Source organism: Amia ocellicauda, chromosome 15 (genome assembly GCF_036373705.1).
Source record: "Amia ocellicauda isolate fAmiCal2 chromosome 15, fAmiCal2.hap1, whole genome shotgun sequence".
NCBI classification, from domain to species: domain Eukaryota; kingdom Metazoa; phylum Chordata; class Actinopteri; order Amiiformes; family Amiidae; genus Amia; species Amia ocellicauda.
Genome location: NC_089864.1, coordinates 13,301,553 through 13,324,675, shown reverse-complemented (window position 1 = coordinate 13,324,675; position 23,123 = coordinate 13,301,553). Strand labels below are relative to the sequence as shown.

Genomic DNA, 23,123 nt, shown 5'->3' with positions numbered 1-23,123 from the left:
GCCACAATGAAAGTCATATACACAGTGGGTTTGCTTGAGTCAAGAGTTGGATGCATCTCACTGTGTTGGTGACTTCAATAGTGTAAGCATTTTAAATGATGCTCTATGCATCTACTGCTGCCTGTGGCTAAGTTCATCAACGTACTGGAAAAGAAAACACAAGCCAGCAATGTAGACAGGACCAGAGGACACGATATATATATGTTTTATAATATACAAGTTTGTAATTTGTGATTTGTGGGTAGGTCACTGTTGTGATTTGGTCTAAAACAAGTATATATTATTAAGAAATATTTTAATCACTTCACTGCACAGTTGCAGCTGTGATTTTCTAGTCTGAAAACTGAAAATAGAATTTCTTATCAAATCTGTCACACTAACCTTGAGTGAGAATGTTCTACTGTGAAAAGGTTGTGAAAGCAGTTAAAAATAGTCAGCCAGGACTCAGGAGATGTTTTCATTAAAGATGCTACTTTAACTGTGTCAATCGGCACCTGAAATATATTTAGGTAAGAAAATGTGTTTCTATGTATACAGTTAGGTCCATAAATATTTGGACAGTGATACAATTGTCATCATTTGGGCTCTGTATGCCACCACAATGGATTTGAAAGGAAACAATCAAGATGTGTTTTAAGTGTAGACTTTCATCTTTAATTTGAGGGTAGTTACATCCATATTGGGTGAACGGTGTTCTTGGGGTGTTTTGCCTTCAGTTTTGCCTTCAGCAAGTGAAATGCTGCTCAGTTGGATTCAGGTCAGGTGACTGACTTGGCCATTGCAGAACATTCCACTTCTTCACCTTAAAAAAGTATTGGGTTGCTTTCGCAGTATGCTTCGGGTCATTGTCCATCTGCACTGTGAAGCACCATCCAATGAGTGTTGAAGCATTTGGCTGAATCTGAGCAGATAATATAGCCCTAAACACTTCAGAATTCATCCTGCTACTTTTGTCAGCAGTCACATCATCAATAAATACAAGGGAACCAGTTCCCTTGGCAGCCATACATGCCCATGCCATAGCATGCTTCACAGATGAGGTGGTATGCTTCGGATCATGAGCAGTTCCTTCCTTTCTCCATACTCTTCTCTTCCCATCATTCTGGTACAAGTTGATCTTTGTCTCATCTGTCCATAGGATGTTGTTCCAGAACTGTACAGGGTTCGTTAGATGTCTTTTGGCAAACTCTAATGTGGTCTTCCTGTTGCCTGTTTACATTCTTCTGTCATCCACCACAGTTGTTTTCTGTGATCTTCCAGGCCTTTTGGTGTTCCTGAGCTCACCAGTGCGTTCTTTCTTTTTATGAATGTACCAAATAGTTGATTCGGCCACACCTAATGTTTTTGTTCTCTCTGATTGCTTTGTTTTGATTTCTAAGGCAAAACGCCCCAAGAACAAGCAGGAACTAAAGACAGCTGCAGTGCAGGCCTGGCAGAGTATCACCAGGGAAGAAACCCAGCATCTGCTGATGTCTATGGGTTCCAGACTTCAGGCAGTCATTTACTGCAAAGGATTTGCAACCAAGTATTGAAACTCACAATTTAATTCATGATTGTGTTAGTTTGGCCAAATACTTTTAAGCCCCCAAAATTGGGGGGCCACATATACAAATGGGTGTAATTCCTACACTGTTCACCCAATTTGGATGTAACTACCCTCAGACTAAAGATGAAAGTCTACACTTAAAGCACATCTTGATTGTTTCCTTTCAAATCCATTGTGGTGCCATACAGAGCCAAAATTATGACAATTGTGTCACTGTCCAAATATTTATGGACCTAACTATATTTCTGAAATTGTTAATAATGTGATTACCTCCCCCCACTGCATTTTTGCAAAGGGATTATTTACTTATGCTTATTGTGTAAATAAGACTGAGTTGCTCCAATCAAACTTTTAAATTCATAAGACATGGGTTTTTATCCCTGGTCCTGGAGGACCCTCACACTTTCTTGTTCTTATTACAACTGAGCTCTTAATTACAGAGACTCGTTGAACCCAACCCTTTAATTAAACTATTTGCTTGATTAGACCTTTCTTAACTGTTAGCAGAGTTTGCAAGGGTTAGAAATGATCACTAATCCTGTGAGAAGTGCTTGGTTTCAGAATTCCCATTTAGGGATGTTGTTTCACCTACCAGGTGTACAGAGTTTAGACAGATCAGGTCCTTAAAATCCAAAATTGCTTATTATACCAGTGTCTTTTATAGTATAATGTTAAATATGTGGTTAGATCACTATAGAGAGAAAAAATTAATAAAAATCTCCACATGATCAATAGCTTTCAAATGTACTTAATTTGTTCACTCTCCCCAGTTCCCATTATGATTTTCATTTTATTTATATTGTTACACATAATACTTAAGCGTATAGATTAATCAGTCGATCGATGAATAGATGGATTACTGCAGAACTTAAAAAATGTTCCTGCCTTTAATTGAATAAAGCATGTTGTTCACAGCTGTGTTTCAGCTTTCATTTAGACGTTTATGCCAATGCAAACCATCATGCTTAACTATTAAGGATCTGGTCTAATAAGCATCAAACTTTTACTGTGAAACACGCTGGTTTTTACACCAGTAAAAGCCAATGCAACCCATCTAAAACGAATGTCCACTGCTGCCCAACAAGAAAACGACAGAGAAACAAGACACAAGAATGTAGATTATAGTTACTAAAACCTCAGCTGTACGTCACCCCCGTTTTGTTTCCAGATTTCACATTAAATAGGTTATATTATATAACTAAGGGGAAGTCATATGCAACAAAGCAATTAAATTAGCCTTCTCATGCGCAACTAACTCTGCACATGAAACTGAATGTGCATATCGTTGCACATGGGAGGAAAGGGTTACATGACGCAGAGGTGCTCCTTCGCTTGTTTATAATGCTGCTAGAAATAGGACTTTCCTCACTGCTCTATAAATAGAGAGTGCGTCCCGAGCTTCTCTGCTTATATTCTAGAGCGGTCAGAATTACCCAGCCAGCTATTATACCCAGAGAAATGGTGGCACAAAGAAAACCAATCCATCACTGAACAACTCCCCACCTGCTCACCCTCACCCCCTCCGACCCTGGCTATTAACACGGGCAGCAGTGACACCGGGCCAGGGAGGATTTTCCATGAATCAGACCTGTGTGTGTCGTGTGTGGTGAGCTCACCAACTGTGCGGCATTGCGAACAGCATGCTTTAAATGTAATCACACGCACACATCAGTGCATTAAAGGGGGATGTTTTGTGATGGGAACATTAAATTAATTTGGTTAGATACAAGGCATCCTTTGTGTAATTTCTGTTCTAATGAGTGTGTTTGTTTAGTATCACAGCTTTCTCAAAATCACTCTGATATTAATAGTAAGGGATCCTGTATTTATTTGTTAATTCGTCTGAAGTAATTCCTTGTTTTTATTATAATATACCTTGACTGTAAATTGGCTGTACTTTTTTAAAAACAATATGTGCTATCCATTAAGAAACCATTGTTACTTTTGGTTGTGTATTTAAAACAGATTATGTATAGGCTATATTTTCTATTTTGTTTAAATAACACTTGTATTATTTAGCATGTTTAAGTTTTTTTGCTGGAAATGTCATACCTGGTTCTGGATTAAATGTAATCTCATAATCCATATACTGGTCTCTATTAAATCAAAATTGATGTCTGTTTATCTAAGTGTGCATGTCCAGGACAATTGTAATCATTGATCGATTGAGTATGATATTAGACACATTTACGCGGAGACTGGAATCATATAAAGCCAGAACATATTTTAAAATGAATTTAAAAACCTTTGTAAAGCACAGTTAAGACTTTAGCGATTCCAAATCTCTGGTTACCCTGCTGTGCGACTTTGAACACTATGTGAACTGGAAAAAAGCTTGCAGTCTCGACGTATACTGTATGTCCTGCCTGCATAGTTTAAATGTACACAAACTCGTGTAGGCAGAGAACAACCCTGCAGGCACATTAATATCTCTGTCATTTTTTTTTTTTTTTCTTGTATTCCTTTCAAAAGCAACGGGCTACAGTCGTAATGCAACCCCGAGCAATTCCCTCTCAGCAAAATATTTGGTCTTTAAAGCAGACTAATAGCAAATAGCCTTTCCATACCTCGTTATTAATCCAGTACGGTTTCCACTTCACTGCCAGTCACTGCGCGGCTAGCGCTTCAGCTCCTGCAATCTTTTAAAATAGAAAGGAGTTCTAAGGGCACGACCATCAACCTTTATACGGCAAATATTCTTTAGTAAATTGACAGAGATAAATTACATAATTGTCTAATTTTCATGAGAGTTCAGGCTATGTATGGCAAACTGTGTGCACTGCAGTCTCTGACATGAAGAGATCCTAACCATTGTGGAATGACAGGATGTGATGAGACATGCCTGTCACTTGCACTTGACCGCTGATCAGATTGGCCCTAAACAGGAGTGACAGCATTCAAATGTATCTGCAGCAGAAAGCATTTGCCTGTGCTTCATCAAGGGCACCTTTAGCACTGAAGAGTGCACCTAGATTGTAAGGAACAGGTTGAAGCTGACAATCATTGAACAGTGTATCTTCCAAGATATCTCTGCCCTGTGCCACTACAACTAGGGATGTGAGTACAGGTTTGCTGTTGTATTCAATTTATGAAAATATAGGTTATTTTCCAATGCAGTGGACCTTTCATGGACAGTTTATAACACCCATATACGCGCACAATCAATTTAAATTTAACTACAAGAAATGCTTGCCAAAACAATTAATATCCCTTTCATAAGGAAACACTTCAAAGACAGCAGCATGACTGGACTGTGTTCCTCATGTGATAGAGTTTCCGCTGAATGACAATATTTAGCTTGCATGCTGGATTTAAGATTGAGCAGGAAGTGTTTACCTAAAGGATTTTGCCGGAGATGTAGGAATGCTGTTTGATAGTAAGGTTTGACATACTCGTTTGATTTAATGTCAGCTTCATTGTTTATTAGTTTAAGACTAGTGCAGCAAGAATAGGTGTCTGTTCTGTTGGACTTAAGTACAAATTTTCAAGGACAAATCTAAGTCCATATTTATATAGCTGAGTGTATATATTTGAGTCATTATTATCACGATTTATAGGTGCTACAGCATGAGGAGAATGTGTGATATCACATCACCATGGCAACAGGAATTCTGGTTCAACATGAAGCCTGAGAGCTGCAGTGGTGGACCAGAAAGCGACAAATATGCTTGAGTTCGCCTAACCCTGCAAAAAAGAATGAATTCAGACATTTTTATGTACACATAACATCACTGTATGTTTTGTTGTTGTTGTTCTTGCTCTGTTTATTTTGCATGTTACTGAGCATGTATACAGAAAATATAAAAGACGGCAAATTATTTTATGATGAATGATTTGTGCTATTTCTTTTATTGCCTGTTTATTGGTCTTCATGTGAAGATCTCAATTCACATGTATGGCTCTTTGGAGTTCCAGATCAGTGTAGTCTATTCTGAAGATTATCATAGACGAGGCATTTCCAGTGGATAGCCATTCCCATCCCTTGGTCAATTAAGTTATGTAAGCAAAACAAATGTCTAAATCTATGGGTATTGTGCATAACAATGGCACAGGCTTTCAGCTATCAGAGTAGTTTTTAAAAAAATCCTTTAATTATGTTGTATACAGTACAAATCCTGAGATTAAGTAGAGCTTCCCAAATAATCACTTGTCTTAGGAGAAACTACAATTGTTTTGTCTATATATGTATATGTATGGAAAATATATGGGGACCACCTGTACAATCACACTGAAATTCAACCTAGAAAGGACAAATCTGCATACAATACTGATTTACATGGAGACCTAATACTTAGCCTACATTATAGTCAAAACAGACAGGTGTTCACAATGCACAATGTATTGAATGGGGTATACACTGAGCCATGAACCACCCAGCCTGCTACACTATCCTTCCAATAGAGGCCTACAGAAGCAGTGTGACATTTCTCCCGAGAAGGTGCTCTACGCTTTCTGATCTACCACTCCTGTTCAGCCCAGAGGTATTCATCAGGTTTGATATCATGACTCTGAGCTGCCCATTTAATGTGTTATTAAGCCCCAACTTTTGCACAGCATTGTTTGAGAACTGAGACTTATAATTTAGCATCAACTAAAACTAATCTCCATCACCTTTACAAAGATGCCTTCGAGGGAGCAACTGACAAAGAATAGAGAATTCTGTTTTTCAGTTGCCCTTCATTGTGCAAAGTAAGTTCTGTCCTGAGTATGACCACTTGACTACTGCCTGCAATGCACAGTGGCTTGGGTAGATCGTACATAAGCTATGCCTACAGCACGCTGATGCTCATCTTGTGTAAGTCTTCAGCGACCTGGAATGAAGCAGAAACATGCTTGCAGTGATGTGAAACATTATTATTATTCACTCTTTCAGCCAGTTTCAGGGCAAGTGATGTCCAGCCCCAGTATGCAAGTATCTACTCAGACCAAGTAATCTGTGGATGAACATTGGTCATGCTGTGCACAGGAGCATTTTGAGAGTCAGTCACGAGTCCACACAATTAAAACTGCACTGTATTGCATTATTAAATAATTGCTTATTGGTGGAAGAGAAGGCTGTTTTATTGCATTCCATCAGAGGCTATATCCTGTTTGTGTACTCATTTACTCCAGAAAGGATGTCATGGGAAATAACCTCGCTCAGCTTGTAAAGGCTGACCTCGTTGGATTAACTTAAAATTGTAAGTATTATTTTTGTATGTCTTCGGATTGCCAGCAGCACTCCTAATGTATGGAAGGTCAAAGACCAGAACTTTCTTAAAAATTAATTGGTAGTTGTATGCATGGAATAACAGAATTGATGAGAGTCTTGGAACATTTAGTTACTAGCTATTATATTAGCCTGATGGGTTTTGTGGCCTCTCTTCTCCTCTAGCTTGAAACCATCCGCATATACACGTCAAGCCCACAAGGGTTATATATAAAAATGAAAATGAGAAAAGGATGCAATAATAACATGTAGGCCTATACTTTCACTAAAATCTAAAGTCTACAAGTGGCAGTATGTTTTAGGTACACGCAGTGACAATTGTACACAAATATTCAATGATTTGCATCAAAAAAGATTCCTCACAAACTCAGGCTGGCTGATGATGACGGTTTAGGGGAAAATATTTTTAAAATATTGACCAACATGGATATCGCATAGTAACACATGTGTTTGTTCTTCTTTTGCAGAAGATGGGTTGTACAAACATCTTTCATTCAAAGATTACTATATGCCAGTGGTCCGCAAAGTCGTGCCCATGGGCATTTTCGTCCCCGCGAGAGGTGTCTGCTGTGCCCGCGATGCTTATTCGAAATTTTAAATAAACTAAGTTTCTTGAGGAGAAAATTCACCAAAATATTTTTAATTCCAGTAATGCACTGCAAAAATTAAACATGTTGTCAGGCACTCTCACGCACAAACGTGCAGTGTAGTGACAGATCGAGCAGATAGAGGTTCAGAATGACGTGTCTGTGGAACAGGCGCCCAAGACCAGCAAAATAACGGACTTTTAGTTAGTTACCAAAATAAAAATACAGCTGTTGGTGTCTGCGAGCACATATCTATACAGGGACGCAGCCCTTTTTTTTTTTTGCCAAAGTGTCTTATTGGTCCAGACTGCACCTTGTCAGTCTCCACGGACCGCAGTTAACCCAACATCCCCACCCCCCCACCGCCAGTTTTGTGCCCATGGAAAACAAATATTGCGGAACACTGCTATATACCTCACATTTGCTTAATATGCATAAGACTACAGATTTTGTTAGGGAAGTGTTAAAATCCATGACAACTCCATATCTGCTTTGAATAAAATCATGGGATAGTGTGGCTCTAAAAAAAATATATATATATACAAATATGACTCACCCAAGATTCACCCAACCTAAAATTAAACTATAGATAAATTATTCAAAGCTGTTATCCTGTAAACAAACATTGAAGGGTAGCTGTAAGCCATGATATACCCATCTCAATAATAACTTCTTCGCTTCCTGTAAATAGTGTGTATTTGCAAATTTAATTTGAAAAAATAAATATAATTAAAAAATGTAGCACTCACTTCCTAGCTGCTGTATAATGGGACTTAGTGGAGGCCTGCTGTTTTTAATGTTTTTTGTCATTGGCATCTTTCATTATATGAGTCACTTACAGACGTGATACATCCACTTGAACCATCACTTTCATTATCCGTCAGTTGATACGTGTGAACTTAGCAGTTTTGGAAGTGACAATTTTAGCATTACTGGCAAGTCAGAGAATGCTTACAATCTGTCTGTCTAAAGCATGGTACTCACACAATATGTCCCCTCTATCACATCCATACAGGAAAAAACCCAAACATATACAGTGCCTTCCAGATTTATATCTGTGTCTTACTGAAGTCTAAAAATGTTCACCTGTCATTTTATTAGCATTGCACAGAACAAAATCATATTTGTCATAAGTAAATAATGACATTAAATAAAGTTTAACTTTTTGGACATTCTCATCAGCCTTATGTTTGTCATAAAAAAGGTGAAGCTCATGTTGATAAGACACTAATGCTCACTGTTAAATACGGCAGGGTATCTGACCTGTTTTGGGGTTGTATTGCATCTACGGCTCCTGGAGCCCTTCTTAAGATCATGAACTCCAGGAGGAACCACAACATTTTGCACGAAAACCTGGTTCCTTCTGCCAAGAAGCTCAAGCTTGCTGCAAATGGACATTACAGCCTGACAATGATCCAAATCATACATCCACATATTCACAGAAATGGTTAACTGCACACTGCTCAACTGACCATCTCATTCTCCAGACCTCGACCGAACATGTGTGGTACGAGCTCAAGAAGGCAGTACGCAAATGGAAACTAAAGGGTTTGAATGACCTAGAGCGATTCTGCCAGGAGGGATGGTAAAAAAATCCCCTCAGAAGTGCCAGGGCCTCATAGAACACTACAGGAGGTGTCTTGTCAGTGTAATCCATGCCAGAGGAGGATTTACAATGTACTAACTACAAGTGTGTAAATAAATGTGACCCTCGTGTTTCCTGGAATTAAGTTAATTATTCATGACGAATATGACTTTGCTCTGTGCAATGCTAATAAGATTACAGTATAATATTTTTAGACTTTTTTCAGCAGGACCCTTTATACGATACGTAATTATTAAAATTGTACCTATTTATTCAGAAAAACTACAATTGTTATAGACTGTAATACTGCTTTATGGACAACAAGTCATCGATTTACTATTTATTAAGTTTTATTATCCATGAATGTCCTCCTGGGATTTGCTTTGAGTGAAATAACCACATGTTTACAGTGGTGCTGACCGCATGGGGCAGAGCAGAACTGAGGTCTGTGCGCCCTGATTTTATCTGAGAGTGTAAAACGCTGTTGCATCTGGATGGCTTTGGCAAAAACCCATGTACAAAGACCTGAGTCCACCTGCTCTCTATAATGTGAGAAAATCATTATTTTGTGACCTGTTTTGCCTTCTGCTTCTGAATGGGTTTAATCCCTCACTTTCTGTCATCAGTGTTTGTGGGCCTTATGTAATAGGGGTCTAGGTGCAAACCATTTACAGTTTGGCTGGAATTCAGAACATTTTATAGTGGTACACCACTATCCTTTGCACTGTGCCATTCTTCTGCAAGAGTCATAAACGAGTAAAAATACTGAACTACTGCAACATACAAAATAGGTATTTCAGTAATTTTTCCAGTTACTGGTATAAGGAATTTATACTAGAGACAGCATTAAATGGTGCACGTCCATCAATTCATTGCACTTTTATGTGCACTTTTACTCTGAACTGTTCTCATATGAGTGATACTAATCCCTTGCAATTTTAATAAAATATTAAATCTGTAGCTTGGTGAAAGAAATTAAAAACATATATTTGTGTGAGAGTGAGTTAATGAGTGTAAAATCAAACTCCTGTTCTTTAGATAGTGATAATTGAATCTACTCCAAAAACCCAATTATAATGTTCGTGCAATGTAACTTAAGTTATGTTGTGAGTCAGATATAATCACCCCATTAAGAAGAGCTTATCTCGTTGCCATCCACAGTGCAGTGTCTATAGAAAGTCTACACAACTTTCAAAATTTCTGCCTATAATTAAAATGCATTAAAATAGTAATTTTCTTAATATATATATATATATATATATATATATATATACACACACACACACACATCCTACACCACAACTTCCAAGTGGAATATTCTAAACATTTGTAGAAAATGTGTTAAAGATAAAAACTGAAATATCCACCCCCCCTTGTAATAGCAATCCTAAATTAGCTCATGTGTAACCAATCACACACCAAATTAAGTGGCCTGCGCCTGTGTTGTATGGCAAGCCAAATTATCATTGAGATATCTTCAAATGACTTCCTGTTCATTTAGAGATATCTGCAAATCATTTAGAGATATCTTCAAATGACTTCCTGTATGTAGCCCAAGATTATCACTTCCTGTTAACTTGTTCATTCATTTCTATGTAACTGAATAAGGAAACAGGACGTGATAATCTCAGCCAAAATACAGGAAGTCATTTGAAGATATCTTGAAATGATTTGCAGATATCTCAAAATGAACAGGAAGTCATTTGAAGATATCTCTAAATGAACAGGATGTTATTTGAAGATATCTCTAAATGATTTGCAGATATCTCTAAATTATTTGCAGATATCTGCAAATCATTTAGAGATAGCTGCAAATCATTTAGAGATATATTTAAAAAGCACCTTATTTAGATATATCTAAACCATTTGCAGATATCTCTAAATGATAATTTGGCTTGCCATAGTGTTGGATTGTAGTGATTCACATGATTTCATGATAAATTCACCAGTTCCTGTAGGCCCTCTGCTGGGTAGCGCATTTCAAAGCTAAGCTAACCTTGAGCAGCAAGGAGCTTTCAGAAGAACTCCGGGACAAAGTTGTTGAAAGGCACAGATCGGGGATGGATATAACAAAATATTGGAGGCCTTGAATATCCCTTGGAGCACGGACAAGACAATTATTAATAAGTAGAAGGTGTAGGGCACCACCAAGACTCTGCCTAGATCAGGCCGTCTCTCCAAACTGAATGACTGAACCAGAAGGAGACTGATCAGAGAGCCTACCAAGAAGTCAATGGCAACTTTCCAAGATCTACAGGCTATTATGGCCTAGATTGGTCAAAGTGTGCATGGGACAAAAATATCCAAAGCACTCCACAAATCTGGCCTTTATGGTATGGTGGCATGAAGGAAGCCATTGTTCAAGAAAGCCCACCTTAAATCCTGTTTGAAGTATGAAAAAAAAAAAAAAAACACTTGGAGGATTCTGTAGCTATGTGGCAAAATGTTTTGTGGTCTGACAAAACTAAACTGGAATTTGTAGACCTAAATGTAAAGCATCGTTTTGCAGAGTGCAAACCCAACACATTGCATCACCCAAAGAACACTGTCCCTTCTGTGAAGCACGGGGGTGGCAGCATTATGTTATGGGGATGATTCTCATCCAAGGATTAGGGCACTTGTCACAATAGAAGGGAAATTCAATAGAGCAAAGTACAGAAATGTCCTCAAGGAAAACCTGCTCCCCTCTGCAAGAAAGCTGAAACTGAGACAGAAGTTGACGTTTCAGCATGACAACAAACCAAAGCACACAACCAGAGCTGCAAAAAGAAAGTGTTTTGTTGATTTGTCTTAGAGAAAAATGGCAAGAGTGTCCCATGAAAGATATTTGTTTAGAATAGGAAAGAGATATCAGGGGTCACATCTACTAGTTTATTGGTAAATACTGTGTAAAAAGCATGACCACTAAGGTTGTGAGTTATATTGACCTGGAGGAACCCCCACCCCCTCCTCTTTCCCCGCCTCCTCCCCACAACTTCAATTAGTGTTGTAAATATGCTTTTTGGAATTACACAAAACAACTGTGAGTCAAATACTTCAGCAGACCCCTAAACAGTAACAAAGATAAAACTGGCTTGGATGCAAAAAACGAGTTTCATATCCCATGGGCATTATTTTATTTGATTTAGGCTGCTCGGGGAGACTTTCGTGAACACTCATGAGTTTGGCCAGAGTAGACAGTTTCCAGCACAGCTGTACTACATGATCAGAATGAATCACTGCCTGTACAAGCGCTTAAGGACTCACGTGTAACATTTATGAAACCCTGTTTTAATTTGTTTTCCAGTGCTGGCATCTTCAGCTGTTTACTTATATACACCGATCAGCCATAACATTATGACCACCTGCCTAATATTGTGTAGGTCCCCCTTTTGCTACCAAAACAGCCCTAACAGCCACCTTCTTCCATTGCTCCGTGGTCCAGTTCTGATGCTCACGTGCCCATTGTAGGCGCTTTCGGCAGTGGACAGGGGTCAGCATGGGCACCCTGACTGGTCTGCAGCTACGCAGCCCCATACGCAACAAACTGCGATGCACTGTGTGTTCTGACACCTTTCTATCAGAACCAGCATTCACTTTTTCAGCAATTTGAGCTACAGTGGCTTGTCTGTTGGATCGGACCACACGGGCCAGCCTTCGCTCCCCACGTGCATTGGCCTTGGCCACCCATGACCTTGTGGCCGGTTCACTGCTTTTCCTTCCTTGGACACTTTTGATAGGTACTGACCACTGCAGACCGGGAACACCCCACAAGAGCTGCAGTTTTGGATATGCTCTGACCCAGTCGTCTAGCCATCACAATTTGGCCCTTGTCAAAGTCGCTCAGATCCTACCGCTTGCCCATTTTTCCTGCTTCTAACACATCAACTTTGAGGACAAAATGTTCACTTGCTGCCTAATATATCCCACCCACTGACAGGTGCCATGATAATGAGATTATCAGTGTTATTCACTTCACCTGTCAGTGGTCATAATGTTATGACTTATCGGTGTATGTGGAATTGTTGCAGAAATAAACGGATCAGTGGTTTTGTAGTGTTTTGTTCCAGTTCTAAAAGGTCTGTGCTATTAGGTTTCCTTCCCCATTTCATGCTACTGTGGAAAATAATAATAATAATAATAATAATAATTATAATACAAGTTCTGTTGTACAATATTCCACTATAAGTTTTGCAGGTAAAATGCTCAAGTGTCTTGTAGCATCAAGGTACAGTAATTTCTACTAGAATATAGAATTTAGAGAGAGAGACTTAGCCAAAAAGGGAAAACAGATCATACCACAGAATCTTAAGCTTTGAAATATGATAACAGCTCTGCTAGCACAGGGTAAAGCGAGCATGGAATGTAACATGAGAGTAATTTCGTTCTGAGTATTTCTGGTTTTAACTTTAATACAAGGCCAATCCATTTTATGTAACATAAATGCAGCAGTTCTGTAATACTCCAGTGAATGAGTCCTGTAACCCATGTCTCTGTGGCTGTTCATTTCATGGCCTAAATAAGGGCTTTCTGCACCATCTCTGAGCTATCGGTGTCTGAAGCTTGTGTGCCGACATCTCTCTTATTGCACTGGCAGGGAAAGGTGTTTAAACCCATTTGAGAAAGATAGACATTTAGGCTACTGAGACAATTGATTGCTTCATTATTTATAAGTTATTGATGATAAGGTCTCTTCAACAGAAATGCTGCATTTCCTGGCTGTTTGCAACCATTTACAGCTGTGTTAAAAAAAAAGTTTCATACAGATATAATTATAACTGAAAGTTCTGGTACTGTACTAATTTAATTCTTGTAAGATTACACAATGTCTTCCTTGTGTAATTATATACCAGGAAAATGAGCTATCAAAGCTGTTTACTTATGGGAAATTATTTTTCTTTAAGACTGATAGGATGTATGTTGACTTTCAACAGGTCCATTTGTGCTCCAGTACAAAATGATCCACATAGTGAGACATGCCAGATGACATTGTGTAACAAGTGTCCAATAAAGGAAGACTGTCCTTGTCAGACACATGACTGCCTGATGGCATTAGTGGAAACCACAACTATGAGTACAGTACAGCTCGCTGCGTCCACTGTGCCAGTCACTGGAACTCTTCCCAGAACCTCATGCTTCCAATTAATTAGCAGTTACATGGAAAATAAGGTTGTCATGTCCAGAACAAAGATACAGAAACCAAAAAATTATGGAAACTTACATCACTTAAAAAGACAACTACTGCAAAACATTTTTGGTATTGATATAATAAAAAAGGACATGAAAAGTCCAATAGGAAGTACTGAACAAAACAGTTACAATTTTGTATTTGTACACTGAAAGACACTAAATCAGGTGGTGGGACGGAGACTCTTTTTTTTTTAAATGTTTAGCATGAGCGAAATAGATGCACTGATTATGGCATAATATGGCTCAAAGATCTGTTCATCAAGTGGCACACATGTCATTAGACACAAATGTTATAAATGCATTTAAAATTATTTTAATAACGCCACTGTGTCTGACAGCCGAGTTACATTAACCAGGCTTACAATTATATTGTTTGTGGCCAATTTCAGTTTATTTTTGTTGTAATGGCAATACATTGGCCCTTGTTATAAAATGAGGGATATTCAAAGCTTACAATATAACTTTCAACAGGTCTTGTACATCTAATGCAGTGATATGAACTGTAGCTCTAAGAAATGGGTGACATATTTATCACAGAAATAACATGTCAGATAGTGTATTTTATTCATATACATTTTCTTTAAATGTATATATACTGTATATGATTCTGTGCTTTATGGTCGATTGGCTTGTCTGAGCCTTCCAAATGTGTTGCGTTTTCATAACAGATTCATATTAGCTGATTAGACCCACTGACCATGACCAAAAAAAAAAAAAAACATATCAAATTCTGTGACACTTTTCTGAGGATTAAGATTTTTTTTTCCAAAGCTTCAATTTGCTGTTTTCTGTCCCAGCTAAAAAATTACTAAAGAGAAGAGGCTCAATCCTCAAAAAAACAATGTTATTATTACTGGATTACCATGATTGTTATTGTTGTTATACTACTACTACTAATAATAATGATAATAATAATATAATAATAATAGTTGGAACCAGTTATATAATCACTTGACTGTAACTTATAGTGAGTGTAACACTTTTGCTTTAACAATAGTGTTTTATTATTTAAAGTGACAGACCTATAAGCTACAGTTAACTTTCACAGTGACTTCCCTGATTAAAAGCTCTTTTAAAATTCAAACCAGCATGTAATACGATCAGGCCTCTGATTCCAGTATATCTAAGCAGGAATTTGTAGTTGCTGGATTTTTTCCCAGTCCAAGTGGAAATCCTGTTTTATCTGCCTAATTGATCTGCTCAGACTAACATGTACAGTAGCATAAACATTAGCCCAAGATGAATCAGATAGGAGGCATATGCACTGTAATGCAAGCGACATGTTTGCCAGAGTGCTGCTGGTCAGGCTTGTGTCTGATTCGCTGTTACGGCACAGGGAAGCACGACGTAAGTACTTGTTGAATACATACCTCTTGTCAGGGGGCAAAGACACAGCCATAGCGGCAGGAGCTTTATAAGAAAACCCACAGCCGAGGGATCATCGAAGCCCACAGACGAATTTGGAGAACTAGAAACTACTTAAAGAGATTTGGTTTAGGAATTCTGTTAGGGGGAAGTCAATCCCTGGTACACTTTAACATCATGCAGACCTCTTTTCCCTGTTCACAAGTGGCAGATATAATACAACTGGAAAACATATCACCTGCTATTTAAACCACTCAAATCCATAAGATCAACCGAACTATTAAAATATATATTTCTAGAAGGTATGTTTACTTGTTTACTTGGTCTAACAACCCCAGTTACCAATTCAGAAACGGACCACCATGCCTGTGCTCAATTCGTGGGGAATCCCTGCACATTGTATGGACTTACTTTCCAAAAACAACAACATTGTTCTTTTAAATAAATAAATAAATGACACTTCCTATTCCAACACTTAAAAAATACAATTTTCAAACTAAAGTGCATAACCATTCAAATGTTTTATATGTGAATAAAAAAACATCAAAACAAGACAGCGTTAACACCATCAAAGCAGGCCCTTCATGTTTTGTGTAGGCATTCTGTAGAAGCTCAGGTCTTGTTGTTTTAAAAGAGATTGATTTATGTTTTCCCACTATTGATGAGGCAAACTGCAGTTAGGTCTCATCACATTTTAATTATGGAAACATCGGAAGGTTTTCAGGGATATTCAGCTGTCTGTGCCATAGGTATTAACATACTGCACACTATTCATCTAAAGGTCATAGAATCAGCTTTCTAACCCCCTGGCAGGTGTCCAATCAAATCCCAACAGCTGATTATAAGCAGCCACTTATCCAAATGTAATAACTAACATGAGCTATTTTTCTCCCTATTGCCAAAACAGCTCATTGTTTGAAAAGGGGCATTGCCATGCTATGTGTGTGGCCTGTAATGTGGTCCACTTTACCTTCTGTGAAAAATACAAGTGTCTCCACATAGTTGCTACAAGAATGTAAATGTAAATGCTCAGTGGACTTTTGATATATCCACTGCATTATAATTTTTGTAATTATTATAATTTTTTTATTTCAGAAAGTCCATATTACAAATCCATGTGCTTCTACCATCTCTGCTGTACTGGGAGTTACATATTATGGAATTTCAATTAACCAAAATAAACCAAGCAGTAGACGTCCTAACCTCTCGCCATCTTCCAATGTCCTAAGATCTAAGCTTTTCAGACAATACTTCCCATCCAATTATGTTAACTGTTCCTACTGCACAATATAATCAACCCCTCATATTTATGCCATATTACCTCCCCCTTGAATATAATGCATTGTCCAGTCCTACATGATTAGTCCAGTTGTGGATCAGCATTATGTTTTCTTGGCCACAAAATATATATGAAGTGTATGATTAAATACAATCAATTAATTATTTAACTAAGTTCCCCACAACCTCTGAAGCAATTTTTTATCAGGTTTAATTTGTTTTCCCATGTTCTTAGCTATAAACTGAAAACAAATGTTTTTCAACAACAGAAGTGTAGTTCTGACTAAATAATTGTTGTAAACAATGTATTTTGATAATGCCTTATCATCTTTGACTATGTTGCAGATCATATTGAACACTTGTATTTCTTAGGAAGCGTGATCTAACAGAATAGTGTAAAGCTGTGATTTTGTGTTCACAATTCAAGTTTGAATGTTTGCTGCGGTTTTATTTTCTGGGTCAAAGAAGTTACTTGAGATTTGCTCCAAATCATGCATCTGTTGTGTAATTAGACGAAGTTGTTTGATTTTTACATTTTAATTGTAGCCGTGTTGTAATCCAAAGCATTAATATTTAAATAGAAAACATAGTTCGCATAGCAACACATGCCTTGGCTTTGAAAAATGTCATTCTGAATCCAACATCAAGAAATAACCTTTCGATATCAAAAGTCCTGAAGATTCTAAATTGAAATTAATTTACAGAGCAGTGTTCCAATTTGACATTCGTGTTTTGTTTCCATGGTGAATACTTATAAAAGAGATGATCATTATTATTTTATTTTTTTACTTGAAGGTCAAATGCTCTTCACAGATGCTTTGGAATGTGAATTACATATTGTGAATAAGGAAGAACTCAGAGTCTCCCGAGATACAGCAATTTATATTGATCTAGTGGAAACTGATGTCGTCTTGAACTATGAGCAATGCCGTAACTAGATCTGAAGTGACAAGACCAGTTGAGATTCAAATTGGACAATCGTCTGTGCAAGATCGTTGTGGAAGGGAAACATTCTCTTCCCTGTTCATTCAATATTACACAATGTCAGTGTTAACAAGAATTATATATTTTTATTAACAAAGTGGCTATGATGAGGAGTTTTAGTGAGCTGTTTGTGTTTTTCTCTGTCCTGTACTTTAGATCTATTTAGCACGGTGCAATGTTGGGATAGTACTAGGATTTATAACCTGGGTTTGGGAAGCGTCCACTGCAATGCATGATGTAATCTGTCAGAAAGGAGATTATTTTTATGATAAATGTTCTGCCTCTTGTATTTCCAGGAGGGTATACAGACTCTCAGAAGACATTCTTAACCTCAGATGAGTCATTTCAAGTGAGATCCCCATATTTCACACTTGTCTGTGGCAATGTTTATAATACAGCTTCAGCCTGACTTAGAAATATATACTGAAATAACACATGACAGTGTTTGTATTTGTATTTGTATTTGTATTGTGTATTGCTCTGCATAATGATTTGTGATGTATTTCTTAGGGCTAAACTGACCAGGTATCTTCCTCTTTCTGAGTCATAATCTATGGGCTCACGATATGTGGCTTTGCTATCTCAGTTTGTATAAATGTTGCACACAATTAACTACTCATAAAGTATGTGGTGCCCACTTCTTCCATTGTCAGCACTCAGTCAGTCACGAACACCGAGATCTAAAAGACCCCCACACAATTCAGACAGCAGCAGCTGAAAATTGTCCATTAACCCTTATTGTGCTTTACATATGTTTCCAGATTTCTACTTTTTTTTTAATCATATGATAAAAAATACAAAAAATCTATTACATAAATTACACATCTGTATTTCACAGTATCAATTTCCCCTTTGGAAATCATGATGAAAATGAGTTATCTTTACAATGATATTCTCCTAAACATGTTTTTCTCTAGAGGTTGCTCCAGCCACGTTGTGTTTCCATAGAGAAGACTGTACTACCACACAGCACAACACTTCTGCTGTATAAGTAGCAAAACAAGCAAGCAATCAACACGATTCATAATTACATTTTTTTTGTAATTGCTCACTCGTATTGTCATACTGTGATCGGACGCTAGTAGCACCCTGGCCGAAGCAAGAGTAATTGCAAGACTTATTTAAGAAGATGTGAATGTGTCAGTCCTCCTCCGTCAACATGCAGTTGGGCGTGTTAGTGGTGCTGAAGGGACAGCGCCTCACAGCTCACCTGCACACGGCGCAAGGAGCCCAAACCTGGACTCAATAAGCAGGCATTTCCCAGTTTCAAATACCGCTCTGACAGTACTATCATGTTCTCAGTTGCCGTGCTGTGTTTGCGTCTTTGAATTGTTCGTCTGTACTAACACATGCATTGTGTCAATTGAAAAACAGTTAAATACGTTCAAGTAACAGCACACTAAGATTTCTGTTCAACAGGTGTTGTCACTTATGGACAATAAACATGTTCTATTCCCATGTAAAACAATATTCTTAAGTAGGTCGTTGTATTTTAATATCAATGAATGGGCTTAAGGCACAGATACGGGGAAAAAACACACAAAATAGAACGAGAAAAAAAGGAATGTTACTGACCTTTGATCTCTGTGATAAAAAGATTGGCATTCCGAGATTATTTTTTTTTCCCTTTCCAGAAACTTTCCTCCTGCCGATGTTTTCAAGTGATGTTCCGTTTTATTGTCATTTTTATTCCAGCTTTAGCGGCAGTAACAAGTGTTCATAGGGAAACACGTGACAGTATCCCGTCTTTTTTTTAATTGTTTTGTTTGATTGTAAAATACGTCACTCTGTATGTTCACGAAAAATAAATAAATAAATACAAAATAGCGATGAAACGGATCAATGGTTGCAGAAATTAAATCACTTACCTATTCCATGTACATATGTTGCTACATATAAAAAGTGCGTGTGTTTTTGCAGGGTTATTTTTCCAAAGCCCCAGTAATAAATAACATACCTAAATAAATAATTAAATATCCAAGAAAATATGTACAGATCTTTAGGTGCGAACATTGATCTCTTTTGATAACAAATACGCAACTGCCAAAAGACGGTAGGCTAAATATTTGGCTTTAAGGCCCACAACGTTAACAATGTCTTAACAGGAAAACGACACCGATCACATAAACACACACCGATATTGTGTTGGTACAGTGTGTTCATTTAAAGTCCATATACAGGACCTGAAGCAATTGGTCGTGTTTCTCTCTGACCCGGGGCAGCACTAAATATCCAATATTCAAATTCAATTAAGCTTAATTAAGTATTCCTGCCCAGTCTATATCGCACTTAGTCTGACATAGCTTTATTGTGAAACCTACAAACTCTATTCGAGAGAGGATTTACTTGTATCAGTTAAATTTGTGCTCATAAAAATATAATTGTGATTATAATAATGTATAATTAGAAAGTAACTTTCAAATACTGTTTCATGTTTCTACAGCTTTTTTTTGTGCTTTGTAATGGAGCCAACTGTTTTAGTGTTTCAACAACATGAAGATCCCCTTGTCTGCGCAAATACTTGATAGATAAGCAGTTGTTCTGGGCATTTTCTACATCCATTGATAGAAAACAAATCTCCCAATAACAGAAACGACATCTAAAATGGTATCTAGTAATATCAGAACAGTTACAAGTCTGTCTCTCTGCTTGTATCTAAACAAAGGGCGTACAGGGATCTTTTAATATCCATGTTACTGTTGGCCTTTAGATTAGCCTTCTCCACAGGCCGGCCCACACTGGCCTCCTCGTTGTTGTCCAGGTTGCCCGTGGACTTGTTGAGCGATGTCCGACTGCGGCTCCTCTTCAGCTCGTTGCAGGGGGTCGTGTGTCCACTGCTGGGTTCATCTTTCAGGGAGGTCTGCTCTTCCTGGTCCGTCTCCCGGTGGTAGAAATAATTGAAGTTGGACACAATGACGGGCACCGGCAAGGCAATGGTCAAGACGCCGGCGATGGCGCACAGGGAGCCCACTATCTTCCCTCCGACTGTGATGGGCCGCATGTCCCCGTAGCCCACCGTGGTCATCGTGACCACAGCCCACCAGAAGGCGTCGGGGATGCTGGAGAAATGAGACTCGGGCTCGTCTGCCTCTGCGAAGTAAACCGCGCTGGAGAACAGGATGACCCCGATGAAGAGGAAAAAGATTAAAAGCCCGAGCTCTCTCATGCTGGCCTTCAGGGTCTGCCCCAGAATCTGCAGCCCTTTGGAGTGTCTGGACAGCTTGAATATCCTGAAGACCCGCACCAGGCGAATGACCCTCAGTATGGCCAGAGACATGGCCTGCTGCCCGTTATTGTTGCCCTGTTGCTCCGCCAGTTCTGTGCCCAGAGTGATGAAGTAGGGGAAGATAGCAACAATGTCTATTATATTCATGATGTTTTTGGAAAACACAGACTTGCTCGGACACGCAAAGAAGCGCACTATGAGTTCAAAAGTGAACCAGATCACACAGGTAGTCTCTATGATGAAGAAGGGGTCTGAGAGCGTGTTGGAGGGCGACTCCTGGGTGGCGTTGTTCTTTCTGGAGTGGGGCAGCTCGCTCTCGTCCCTGAACTCCGGCAGGGTTTCCAGACAAAAGGTGATGATGGATATGAGGATGACGAGGACAGAAACGATAGCGATACCCCGGGCAGGGCTGGAGCTCTCCGGGTACTCGAAAATGAGCCATACCTGCTTCTGGAAGTCATTCGTGGGCAGAGGCTTCTCCTCCTCTTTGATAAAGCCCTCGTCTTCGCGGAACCTTTCCATCGCCTCTTCCCCCAGTTCGTAAAAGCGAATCTCGTCCGCAAACACGTCTATGGAGACATTGACAGGTCTCCTAATTTTCCCTCCGGACTGATAAAAATAAAGGATCCCATCAAAACTGGGTCGGTTGCGGTCGAAGAAATACTCGTTTCGCAGAGGGTCGAAGTACTTGATCCTTTTATCTGGGTCTCCGAGCAAAGTGTCGGGGAACTGGTTGAGGGTGCCGAGCTGAGTCTCGAACCGCAGCCCTGCGATGTTGATGAGGACCCGCTCGCTGCTCTCGTTGTCCAGGTCCATGTCCAGCGCATCCTCGTCAAAGAGATGAGGGCTGTGATCAGCGCGCAGGAGCGCATCCATGGCATTCTCGCTGCTGCTGAAAGTGTTGTTCATGTCGTTCATTTTCCAGGAGCCCTGTTGCAGGCGGCTGAAAGTGTTGAGCTCTTTCCCGTAGCCCTGGTTGAGTCCAGATTGCACAAAGGCTTCTTGGGGGAGATTCAGCACGGTTGTACTGCCTCCGCTGCCTGTGTTCGTAGTCCCGCCGTTTTCCAAACTTACCAAGGCTATCTCCATTCCCAATCCATTAAATATGAATCACTAACAATATATAACTGGGGAGTTGGAGCCGTATTTTGCCTCGCCGTCCACACGTTTCTTCAGATAAACAGATCAGCTCCAGATTAAACTGGATATAATCCAACCCCCCTCGCTCTGAAATTATATATTTATATTTATATTTAGATATATGTATGCATATATATGTATATTTAAAAAAAAAAAAAAAAGAAAGAAAGAAAAGCCCTCAGCCCTGTGCGAGCTCTCGGGTCTTTATAAAGTAAATAATACCATGAGAGGAGAGCGGGGACCCGGATGAGAGAGTAATGATTATTCCTGACGTCAAAAAAAGAGCTGTTCGACAACCTGGACTGTCAGGGAATCCTTTGGAAGAAATCTGGGTGTCAAGCAATCTGCTCCTTCTCTCACCGAAATCACTGCCAGGAAGCAGCTGCACACACTTGCACTTATATTTGCACATGTAACTATTCAAGTATCACATTTGATAATTAATACACATTTTAGTTTAAAAACATGTTTTACTGTGCATTGACTTTTTTTCATTTCAAACTTTTGCCCCTCGTTTTTACTTTTCCTTGTCTTAGACTATGGATATGGCGAACTATATAATTGTAAAACATTACATGCTATGTTCTTATTTTTAATATGGGTGTGTAACTTATAACAGCATTAGTCACAAGCATTCATGTGTGTAACATACATATGATTTCGTCAAATCCTAATTAATTGTCCACCCCTTCCCACACACACACACATGATTAGTATTATTGTTGTCGTTGATGATAATGCTAAGAACACATTGCTGTTTATTGTGGTTGTATTTGCGCATCTGATATTACACCGAATTTGACTTGAGAGGAAGAAAAATGCGTTTTTGTTTTTGGCTGGGAACCATCGGGTAATACATGGCCACTGACATATGAAATCTATTTTTATCTGAATAGTAAAATTGATTGTTTCAATCCCAGTTTGGAAGGTTGGGGCAGTGTTTATAAAAAGCCCAAGAGACAGATGTCCTGCCACTGACAGCTCGCATTCAGCGTGGGAAGCTCACTTTCCCTTAACTTGATTTTACATTCCCA

General features: G+C 38.8%; 1 protein-coding gene across 1 annotated transcript in view; it reads right to left on the bottom strand.

The window, feature by feature from the left end:
- Positions 1-22,367, bottom strand: part of LOC136771815 (potassium voltage-gated channel subfamily A member 5) — a 42,039-nt gene extending 19,672 nt beyond the window's left edge. The window contains exon 1 of the mRNA XM_066724342.1: positions 19,299-22,367. Coding sequence (XP_066580439.1) covers positions 20,353-22,038 — 1,686 coding nt within the window. The 5' untranslated portion in view covers positions 22,039-22,367 and the 3' untranslated portion in view covers positions 19,299-20,352. The remainder of the gene's footprint in view (positions 1-19,298) is intronic.
- Between the last annotated feature and the right edge of the window lie 756 nt (positions 22,368-23,123).